A 12,131-nucleotide genomic window follows, 5' to 3' on the forward strand; every position below is an offset into this window, starting at 1 on the left:
GTAAATTTTACCATGCAATTAATTTCTCAGAAACGTTGAAACAAGAAAGCATTCATACAGCCACTTAAGTGCTACTAAAATTACTATGTTTTCTATGTGTAAGCTCTTTCCTTTCTGTTCCAGTAACTTTTTCTAAGTCACACTGGTTTCTGCTAAAAGGCTACATCTGTACAGGCCAATTCTTAAGATGCTTACGCACCAAGAAGTGTATTTCCCATGGCATACACTTTGGGACTAAAAAGCAAAGGCATGGCTCTCTGGCAAAACCAAGAGCTATCTACAAAGCAATTGAAGAGGCTCATTTCCCGATAAGGGAAGTGGGCTTGCTCAGCACATCCTCTTTCTAGTAACCAGGAACTGCCAGACATAGCAAAAACCAAAAGCAGCAACCACCCAACAGAGACAGAAACCCCCAAAACCACTGCTATAATTCACAATCACTGCTGTATGATGTAAACCAGTACTTTGCTATTACATGTTGACTATGTAATAATTAAGACTCAAAGGGTCTGGAAAAAGTTATAAGATATAAAAGACATTATGTTTGTGGGAAGACAAAGTTGAACATAAGCTCTTTGTCAATATAGCTGTCCCTGACTCAAGGTATGCCTCATGTTTCTTCTCCATTATAAAACTCTATCTAACTGATAAACTAAAACCCCCCCAAACAACGTGACAAAGCTTTGAAGTCCGATCTGCAAACTTAACAGGAATTACTTAATGCAAAAATAAGATTTTACGCTAAATTCCATTCAAGACTCCATTTTACAATAAATTCCATTTCAACATTAAAAAAAATACATGGTCAGGTCGGAATGACTACATATTTGAGACAAGGAGTAAAAAGTCTGTGCTTTTAAAACCCTTATTTTACCTAACAGAAGAAACTGAGAGAAGCAACAGGACTAATGAGAAGTCCCAAGCATAACTCTGCTGAATGGCAAACAACATGCCAGAAGTCAACTACAAACACAAAAAAATCCAATTTAGAAACTTTCTTCCTCTGCAATTTGTTGTTGCATTGAACAGCTTCTCTAATTTGTCACAATCTTCTGCTTAAAGTCAAAAGAGGATGTGCTGTAACTCATTACTTTCCAGGAAAACAGCTTTAAAACATTTCAAAAATAGCCTTGGACTAGGCAAAAATAGATTTAACTTGAAAAAAATTTGCATAGCTATCATATTTCCCTTTAGATGACACAGCTTATCTATTATTCTTCCTTATCTTCTCAAAACTAAGACAATTTTTGCTACCCAGCAGTAGTCAATAGGCTGTGCTGGCATTCTTCAATTCAACATGAGCCAGTGGAAGTGGCATTACGCCAGGATAAAGTATCTTCAGTTATAAGAGAGAATTTTTTAGTCAATTTTTTTTTCTGCTTTCAAGCAAAAGCACTGACATTCCTGTCTGTAAGGATTTAATGTGCTGCATCACTTGGACATCCACATGTTTTCCTGATGTTCAACCCAAGTTAAAGGAACTTAATCAAAACCCTTTTTTGCGATGCTGTCCCGCTCCCTGAATTAACTGGGAGCTTTCTTTGGACATACACAAATCAGGGAATCCTCTATGTGGTTCAGAGTAGGCGTGGTGATTCTCATCACCTTGAGAATCTTCTTCTGGCACTTCAACTACTCACTCAGCTCCAGCTGCATCCACCAACTTTTCCTAAGGATGGCCTGAAATATGCAAGTTTCAAACTCTGTCTCAAGGACACATTTTGGGTTTGGATTTTTTAAGCTACATAAATCTTTCCCATTTCAGAAGATTTAAGAAATAGATTATGAAGTGTTCAGTAAATGAAACTTATTCTTAGGGTTTCCATTCATGTGAAGGAAGAAGAAAACCAACCTAATTCCTTTTAAGATCTGTGAAAAGACAGATCATGACAGACACATTACCTGTGCTGCAAATTTGACATAAATCAAGTGCTTCAGTTTTCTAAGATTTACTTCAGCAACTCTGTTTACTGCAGTTCATTCATACTTGAAACTGACTGCAGGAAAATCAGTCTTTTTAGTTGGTCCTGGTGAGTTTCTAACTAACCTCAGGTTCTCAGCCTTCTGAAGTCATTCAGTACTACACTTGAAATGTACACATCATATAAGATGTACACATCATTGCTTATGGCATCCAACAGTAGTTTTTACATTATTTTCTACAGATACACTCATGTTTCTCATAGAAAACATAACAGCTGATAACTTAGCAAAATCACCTTAAACATTTATTGCATCTTGCTTTCAGGCAGCCAAGAAAACAGGTCTTAGATTCTCCTGCCATCTCATGTTGTAATCAAATCCAGATTAAGCTAATAACATCACATAAGCAGGTGCACTTAAGACTAACAGAGTTAAGTCACTAGAATTAAGTCGTTCACAGTACTCAATCTACCAATAGCCCCCTCAGACATTTCTGAAGCTACAGAAACACCATGAAGATACTACATCAAAAACAGCAGTCAAAAGTAGATAGAAATGAAGAAAGTAGAAGTAAACCATCCAATTCATCAAATTCAATATAAGACATTCAGTTTTGTGATTTAAAAGAAACTGAGCATTCAAGTTTTCTTGACTCTTTGCTTCAATATGGAAAAATTGTAGTAAATACATTAAAGAGCCATAAGAGAAATGATAATGCCACCTAAGTATGAAAAACCCTTCAAAGTGTAATCTGACAAAGAATTGTAGAAATTAAATCCACCCAGATAAACAGAAGCCCTCACTACATGCACAACTTACTACTATTTTACTTTCCAGAAAACTGTTGCATAAACTTCTTTGATCCTCCAGATGATTATTTACTCAGTGGAATAAAATAAAAACATTAAATATAAATAGGATTTTTTCACAGAAATCACATCAAACTCCTTGCTGTCAAGCAGAGTTAGAAATAAAACCTGTTAAAAGAAAATCTCACTATAACAGAGGGCAGGCATATAAAAACATGGAAGTAGTTTTCAGTGGTTTCAAATGGAGCTACACTGGCCCCACAACAACCAACACAGTGAATTTCCAGGAGGTACCAGGAAAACACTGTGTTCTAAAATATTTAATTTACAATTGTAAAAAAAATATTTACACTAGGAAATTGCCACCCAAAATAATATTCACTATGCAGCAAAACCAAGAGAGTTATTCTTATGCAAATAATTAGCAAATGAGTCAAATTGTAATTTTGAAGTTAATATAATCCAGCTATTAAATAAGTAAATATTAGTTAATCCTTAAGCACATGCTTTATCCTTTGAAACACAAGTAGTCCCACTGAATTAATAACTGGTCACAGGCATCTTCAGCATCACCTTGAAGCAATAGCGATAGCACCCATGTGTGCAGCTGAGTAACACTGAAATCCATTCTACTGCAAAACTTCTTGGCCACTTAGCAGTTTTACAAGTTGAGGACAGAATTTTTATTTGTAGACTGCATGAGTAAAAAAAAATCTCCCTCTCTCCTGACCAGAGATTATTTGGCACATGAACAGCAATATCTCATTCTCATACTCCAGGGAGTTTTAACCTGCCTCTAGCTAAAAGCTATACAATCTTTAGATTGCAGCAGAGTGTAAAAATCACTCTAATTAAATCAAGTAAGAACTGGTTCGACTAGTGTTACTGATCCCCCAAATAATTAAAATCAGTTAAGAAAGTCAGAGGTTGGTACTTAGCTATACCTAAACTTGTGCTAGTGTTTTAAAGCAAGTTTTGCAATTCAACAACTACAAAGCAAACTTAAAGTAAGCTACAAGAGGAACCTGGACTGTTCTGAATATAAATTACCACATAATACAGTTTCAGGACATTTTTTTTAAATAAAATTTCTCCTGGCTTTGCATTTGTTCTAAGATGTAGTAAATGTATCTTAGAGCATGCCAAATTTCATTGCAAACCAGTTGAAGCCTGACCTAAGGCCGCTGTATTTCTGATATATGTGAACAGAATCTAGTTTGCACTGTCACATATACTTACACCTATTTACACCAGTTTTGCTTCTACCTTTTGCACTGTTGTGCTCCCATTGTTGCACCCTGGAGGCCTTTCAGGGCCCAGCTGCCTTATCCTGGAATCCTGAAACAAACCTTTTAGAGGAGACTGACAGCATAGCAGGTTTCTTTCCAGTCCTGACAAAGTTAAAGCAAAGCAATGACAATACTCTGTGTGTTGATAAGCTCCATATGCACACCATGGAAATTTAAGAGAAGGCAGCATAACAGCACAAGACATCAGTATATAATTGCCAAGCCCATTTTGTCACAAACTGGTGCCCTAAAGCCTCTAAACACCAGGTAGGATAGGAAGGGGTACAAAGTGAGTGATTTCTCACACAGAGCAGATAATTTCCTGTACTGTGCACAAAGTCTGATTGGTTTCCTGTCAGAACAGCCCGGTCTCTAAGTCTTTTGATCACTTTCCTCTGGCCCTTCACAGTTGCTGCGATTAGAGATTGATCCCCATGCTGCTCTTTGATCAGCAGCTCCGGCAGTCTGCAGGTGCCATATATCATCACATTACCAGGCCACAGCAGTATTAATCTCCCCCTTTTAAATTTGTTAGTGCACTGCATATTCTACCCACTCAAAGAACACTCGCAGAGGTCTCTGAAACTTTGCTTTCTATTAGAAGATATGACATAGAATACTTTTATCAGGGGAGTCCCAAGTTCAAAGTTAAGAGAATTGAATTAGTCTTGAATCTGCGTTTCTGCTTTATTTCATTACAGTTCAGAGAGTTTTGAGAGCTCCCAGCTTGGCCTTTTGTGTTGGTTTGTGCCCAGGGAGAAAGCTTGTTCTAGCTGACATGCTAAGTACTAAATTTTTCAAACACACCCCCCCGCCCCCCACCCTGTACATTAAACACCAGGGTTTCCACGAATGTATGCAAACAGCCTTAATTTTAGATATTCTACAGTAAGTGTGGTTTCATGCAGTATATAACGTTACAGTTTGTAAAGTATTCTTTAAAATGACTTCATAATAGCAGATCAAGAGGAAAGGCGCTTAAAAATCTGAATAATGTAAATCATATGGAGTTCAGAGGCTAAGCAAATTACACACCCCGAAGCTGCCCTTGCTGTATGAAAGGAGTCTTTCTCCAGCTCTGCGCAGCCCCAGCCCAGGGGAACTTGCATTTGAGAGTTTTCTAAACATTTCAGGTACACTTGAAAGTTGAAAGTAATTCTCATTTCCTATGCAGGATTAGCTCGTTTCCAGCCCGTACAAAACACCACTCATTCACGCACAGACACAAAAACCCACCCCCCGAGAGCGAAGCATTTACGGTACAAAGGTGCGCGGTTCGTTCTTGGGTTTAGGTTGCTGGTTTTCAGTTTGTTTGGTTTTTTAGCAGGGTGATGCTGTGGACGGGAAGGGGACACATTCTGCACCTCAAGTACCGCAGAAGAGGGAGCCGCCGGACTCCCCCGGCGGCCGCCGAACGCTGCTGCCCTTTATCCCGGAGCCGGCGGGCAGAGCCGCGCTGTCCCCGCGCCCACCGCCCCGGGGCCAGGCTCCCGCACCACGGCGGGAGGAGAGGAGCCGGGAGTTGTGCTCCGCTCCGCTCCGTTCCCCGCCGGCCGCGCGCCCGCCCCCGCCCTGCCCCGGGCTGCGCAGCGGCGGGCGCTGCGGCTCCTTACCGTTCTGCTCCTTGGCGCCGGAGAAGGCGAACTTGCTGCTGAGATCGGATTCGGCGACGGCCCCCTGCCTCCGGCCGGCCAGGGCAGATGTCAGCAGGAGCAGCCCGAGGAGGAGCATTGGGCCGGCGGGGCGAGGGGCTCCGGCACAGCAGGCACTGGCGGCGCGGCACCGAGGCCCGGGCGTCTCTCAGCAGCGCCCGGCGCGGGCTGCGCCGCTGGGGAGAAGGCAGCACTGAGCCTGCTCTGGCAGCGGAGAATTGCAGGGTAGTTTCCACATAATCCCATCCAAAACTTTTTCCCTTTTTCCTAGAGCCCTTTTCTGTGTCTCCAGGTTTTGTTTTCCTTTGGCTTTTTTTTTCCCCCTCTCTCTCTTAAAAAGGGAAAAAAAAAAAAAAAAAAAAAAAAAAAAAAAGGATCAAAGGAAAATCTGGACCCAGACCAGCTTCCCAAGGACTAAACAATCCGTGGCCGTGGCGGGCGGGGGTCGGAGAAGCCGGGGCTGGTGCGGGGCCGCCGCTGCCGCCGCGGAGGAGCGCGCACCTGTCAGCCGGCAGCGGGGGCGGGCGGGGGGCGGGCAGCCCGCGCTCACACACCAGCGCTTCCCTCGCCCGCAGCTCGGCGGCCGCGCTGCCAGCTCGGGCCGTGCCTGCCGGCTCCCCCCTCCCTCCCACGCCCGCCGTCCCATCACGGCGAGGGCGGCACCTGGCGCGGCCGTTTACGCCCCGGGAAGTTGTCGGTGGGAAGAAGGAGGCTGGCGGGCGGCCCCCGCTGCTGCCCCCTCTCCAGCGGCCAAGTGGCGGCGCAACAGGTGCTGGGAAGGGAACCGGGGGGACTCCCCCAGCCCCGTGTGCCCCACGAAGGGGGCTCCCTCCGCCGTCCCCCGAGGAGGACCGGGGGTCACCGCGGTCCGGAGTCAGTCTGTGTGTTTGGTAATTAGGGCGAGATGCTGACTTACAAGTATTTGTTTACTGGGTTGTTATTATGGTAATTGGGTTTGTGCTTGAAAACTTGGTGCTTGGTTAAACATTTCGTGTAAAGGATGCCCTTGGTAGTGGGAACTAAAACACTGAGAGGAGGTTTTAAAAAGTCTCTGAATACTTTTTTTTTTTTTTTTCTTGTTTGGGTCTGTTTGTTTTGGGTTTTTTGTACTAGAAGTTGTTTTGGTTACCCTGAACTGGGACATCTAACAGTTACATAAGCAGATGGAAACATAGGTTCAACTCTGTAACTGTCCCTGGCTTGTTGCAATGCCTTGTTGTACTTGGTGAAGTAAAGCAGACAGGATTGGGTTCCTTTTTGCTGTTTCACCAGAAACCAGAACTGAGATTATGTCAGTGAGTATTCCCCTATTAATGTTGGTGAGGACTGATGATGTTCAGCACCCATATCGATGTTTGCTAGAGATGGCATTTCTAGTTTGCTACAGAACTGGAACTGTGACCATGTGGTGGGTCTGGGTAACAACACCGAAAGCTAACTGGATACCAGGAGGGCAAAAGAAGCAATTAAGACAAATCTCTTTGTCTTGATTGAGAACTTTTGGGAGAGTTTCTTAAATTTTTTACTTCAGCCTCCATAGTTCTAAGGTTGTTTTGGGGATGGATGGGAGACCCATACAGCCATATATATTTTTGGGGGGCATGATATGTGAAAGACATACAAGAGAGAAACTGAGTCTGCATTGCCAGAATCTCAAGCACACACTACATAAATTTCTTATCCTTTGACCCAGCTCTTTCCATTATATAACTGAGCTGATTCTTTGCCTCAGCCAAAGTAACCCTTGAGACAGTGATAAACAACCCCTCTGTTCCTAATAAGTGACATATTTCCAGTAGCAACTGAAAGCTGTCCAGCCAAGCTGGGCTGTCTTCTGAAAAGCAGACTTGGAGCATACCGTAAATAGCAACCCTTCACTTACAGAGTGTGAAGACAGAAATGTACTGCACAAAGCAGACTATGTAGTTACTTTTATTATTGTTATCCTTATAATTTTTTTGGCTTTACCATTGTTATTTTTAAATGGAAATAAAAATAACATGTAAAACTTTTCAGGTCTCCTACTCTGATGATTACAAGCAGTGCTTTGGAGTTTTTTAAATCAAATAAATGAAGTATTACACTGTAGCTTAACCTTCATTGCCTGAGGATTTTGTGGGATTCTTTGTATTTTGGAGTACTGATGGCAAGTTCACTCTGAAAAACATGGACCTAATGTCTTATGCTGTGTACATGAAAAATAAACTATCCATTGAAAAATCTAGGCTGCATCAGAGCAGGGTTTCATCTGGAGGTGCTGGAGCACGCCCAGAGAAGGGCAGAGGAGGTGGTGAAGGACGTGGCGCACAATTCTTATGAGGAGTGGATGTAGGGTTGTTCTGGCCTGGAGAAAAGGAGGGTTGGGGGAAAGACTATTACTCTCTTCAGCTGCCTGAAAAGGAGGCTGTAACAAGGTAGGGGTTGGTCTCTTCTCCCAAGTAATAAGCAACAAGACAAGATGAAACAGCATCAAGTTAGGTCAGGGGAGGTTTAGATTGGATATTAGGGAAAACCTCCTCATAGAAAGGGTTGTGAAGCATTGGAACAAGCTATGTGCAGAAGTGGTGATCATGATTCCTGGAGGTGTTTAAAAGCTATGTAGCTATGTCACATAGGAACGTGGTTTAGTGGTGGACTTGACAGTGCTGGGTTTGTGGTTTTACTTGGTCATTTTGGTCTTTTCCAACCTAAATGATTCCACAATTCTGTGGTCAGACTTTTCAAAGGAAAATGCAAGAACCCACATAGTGGTTGAATATGGAATAACACTGCCTAGGGTGGAAGCTTCCATTCCAAACCTCCTGTAATTAAAGGTCAGGGTATATTTTTGATCATTGAGACTTTACTTCTCTAAAAAACTCTTTTGTTGTAAATTCCACCCAAAATATCATATGAGATAATCTCTATCCTCAAATGTGTCCAATCTTTTCTGAAATTCATGCTAAGCATTTATCACCAATATGTTTACTTTTAATGTTACTGCTCTCCAATTTCATGAAGTATATGTATGTGCTTGGGTTTTGAAAATAAATAATTTATGTTTGCCTCCTTTAACCTCTTCATCTTCTGTGCTACAGCTGTATCACATCCTTTCCCAGCTTGGCATTATTACTATGGTATTCACAAGAATACCTCTATACTTCTAAAGTTTTTCAAGTGCCATCTGTTTTTGTTGTGTTTTATTTGGGGTGGGACAAACAGAACATGACATTCCAAGTGAAGGCCTAATCTAACATTACATAGTGAATGAAAATAGAACGTTTCATTGTATGTCGTATCTGTTGTTCATCCCTTTAACTTTTTATATGATCTACTCATGTAATAACCCACGGAAGTATTGGCATTAAAATAGTAAATGTCTAGGTAATTATGACAAACTAATGTATATGTAGTTCAGATCATTCCTGTCAGTGCATATTGCTTCCCATACTGAATTTCACTGGGGACCACAGCACTAATGCAGCTAAGAGTTCTGGTGACTCAATGCCCAGTAAAAATTTCTCTGGATATAATTTTTTTCTACATACATTATAAATATTTTTAACTACATAGAGCTTTATGTTCCTAAGTTTTTCTGCATGATTAGAATTGCACTTCAGTTTTTGTCTTTGTGAACAGTCACCTCACCATAACTCATCTCACAATTATTTAGTTGACACTGTAGACTTTCAAAGACTTTTTTTGCCCAAATGTGTTGTAATGTAGTCTGCCTCAAGTATTTTTCAACTTAAGTATTGCAACAGATGTTTCTCTGTAAATTGGGATATTCAAATTGTCTGAGATGCCAACTTTGCTCTGTAGAATAGCCTCACTGATTTTACATATTTTCAGATTGTTTTATGACTGTTTTTTATGATCCTCATTGAGAACTATCTTTGAAAGAGTATTTATTTTACTAGAATAAAATTTGAACTATCTGGATTATCCCACAGGAATTTATTGTGTTGAGACTTAGCCACCATAGAAGGCAACAGAAATTTGGCCTGTTAGGATATCAGACTTACTGTGATGCTGTATAGCCTTCCTGAACTATAAATATCCTTGAAATGAAAAGGCATTCTCTGTGATTTTTTTAACTGAAAACATTACCATTAAAACATACATTCATCACACAATCTTCAAAACCTTCACTTACATCAGCAAATAGATTTCCCCACACCAAAGTCAAAATAATATGGTCAAAGTGCCAAAAGAGGTGGACAGTCACATGTGCTCCACACCTTGTCCCTTCACCACTTTGCAACAAGAAAGGTTCCCCAGCACTTTTGCAAGTGGGCTGGAATTGGTAAGGTGAATCGATGTTCACAGACTACCCTTTGTGGTTTGAGCTGATGCCAAGAGTTATGACTGATTTCAGGGAGCTCCAAATATCCCAAGTTCTCTGAGGAAGTGTGTTATTTTCTTTTCCTAATATGCTGTTTCAGAAAGACTTTTTTCCCCTCCAAAAGGTTTGCAATGACATAAGCATTTCTCATGTGAGAAGGAATCGTATAAGAAATAGTGTTTGGGGGTAAAATAGCAAAAGGCTGAGATATAAACCCATTTTTAGGCATGATGAACCAAAGGAAAATGCTTCTGGAGACATATAACTCTGGAAATGCAGTAACTTCTATCAAATTCAGTCTCACAAGAGTCAGAGCTAGACATTCATACTTTTGGAAGACTACAACCCACTGTTGGGAAAAGAAGATGGCTTGATTCACTTTTCTCTCCAAAGTTTCATTTCTTAATAAAAATAGGGAAAAAATGAATTAATACATATGTACTTTTATATTCCCATATATTCCAAATGTACCTGTATAATACTTGTAAGTTCTTAATAAAGGCAAAACAGTATTTTGCAAAATTTAGACTATAATTTAAAACTAATAAATATCTGCTCATCCAGACACACAGGCAAGTGTCCACATTTGTGCAAAGCACTCCTGATTTCAGTGTAGTTACACATGAATTACTTACTGGTATAAAAGGGCTGAGCTTTAAATGGTTATGTTCATAATATGGAATTATTTTTAATTATTAAATTAGTTATTAAATATTATGTTTTGTTAAAATCTTTTTATGGATGAGTGATAAATATGAAAACAGAAATTGCATTACAGACATTGATTGCCTTTTAGAAAAGCAATAATAAAATTTTCTACTCTCATGATCACTGAGCAATTGGAAAAGAGGCATTTGTACAAATAAACATGCCTCCTCTAAACTTAAAGTAGTCCTGTAAATAAGGTAATGATAAATTTTACTGGTTTAGTCTTATTGTCTCTTCCTACTGAATTTGTAAAGGAGCTGAAGATTTGTTGTTCCGTTTCCATGCTGCATTCGAAAATATAATAAAGAAAAATGTGAAGTCCAAAGAGGCTTCAATTCTATTGATGCTTGAGTGGTGTGGACTGCTCAGACATAAACAGAGGAGAAGGAACTCTAAACATAGTTTGATCACTAGAATTCCACCTCTAAATAAAAGATGCCATTCCTATTTTGCAAGTCCTAAAATGAGACTTGGATGTTAAAAATACACCTACAAATAAGTCTTTGAAAACAGATTTCTAAGCATATCAGTGTTGTTCTGCTCAATCATGCATAGCTTAATTATTTTTCAAAATGTCTCAAACATTTGAGATCAAAGTCCTTATTGCACTTTTGTGTGGTTTCCACTTATAAGCATTGTTTTAGAGCAGTCACATATAAGAATTCCAATGATTCAGTCAATTGCATACACATATATAGTCCAAGTTACAACACAACTTTGCTTTATGTAGGAGTGGGAGCTACACCAGGAGACAAAGAAGGAGGCCCACTAGAGGTCTCCCAAACTGAGTAAAAGAACACTACCTACTTCTGGCATGGCACCTGCTAGCTCATTTGGGTCTTGATGGGCTTCCAAAGTCAACATGTAAAATGTGGGATGTGGAGGTCACTTTTGCTTCATGTTTGTTGAACTTCAGTGTGGACTAAACCCAGCCTGAAAGGGTGGCAGTTGCCAGTCTGAAAGTCAGTGTTTCCCCATGGGATATGTAGGAGTGTTCTGGATGCCAAGGTGTCTCTCTCAAAGCATTCACTTTCTCCTGTATGCTTTGAGAGTAGAAGCTCCTTTCATTTTACACTCCTGTTCAGATGCACCTCAGTATTCAAATGGCATGTGCTCTTAGGCACATGCTTGAGCAAGTGTATAAGGACTTGAGTAAGTGCCCAGACAAAAGGCTTGCTCAGGTACTCATGAATGTTTGACTATTTATGACTATGTGTGTGATGACTTTGGTTATTTATGTCAGAAGTAAGCTTTTTGGCTCCTTTTCAATCAGATGACATCGCTTATTGATCACTAACATCTTTGGTTCAATCAACGTGCATGAAATCCTGTCATGATCAATACTGAAGATGGCAAGTCTCTTTAGAGCTGTGTCAGCTATTGAATTCTGCATAACTATTGGTCTTCCTGCCTGTCTTCCTTTCAC

At 40.5% G+C, this 12,131-nt stretch overlaps 1 protein-coding gene across 1 annotated transcript in view; it reads right to left on the reverse strand.

Annotated features, from left to right (window-relative positions):
* Positions 1-5,979, reverse strand: part of PDGFC (platelet derived growth factor C) — a 120,816-nt gene extending 114,837 nt beyond the window's left edge. The window contains exon 1 of the mRNA XM_053975652.1: positions 5,635-5,979. Within this exon, the coding sequence (XP_053831627.1) occupies positions 5,635-5,752 (118 nt within the window). The 5' untranslated portion in view covers positions 5,753-5,979. The remainder of the gene's footprint in view (positions 1-5,634) is intronic.
* Positions 5,980-12,131: the final 6,152 nt, after the last annotated feature.

This window comes from Vidua macroura, chromosome 4, assembly GCF_024509145.1.
Source record: "Vidua macroura isolate BioBank_ID:100142 chromosome 4, ASM2450914v1, whole genome shotgun sequence".
Classification (NCBI taxonomy): Eukaryota; Metazoa; Chordata; class Aves; order Passeriformes; family Viduidae; genus Vidua; species Vidua macroura.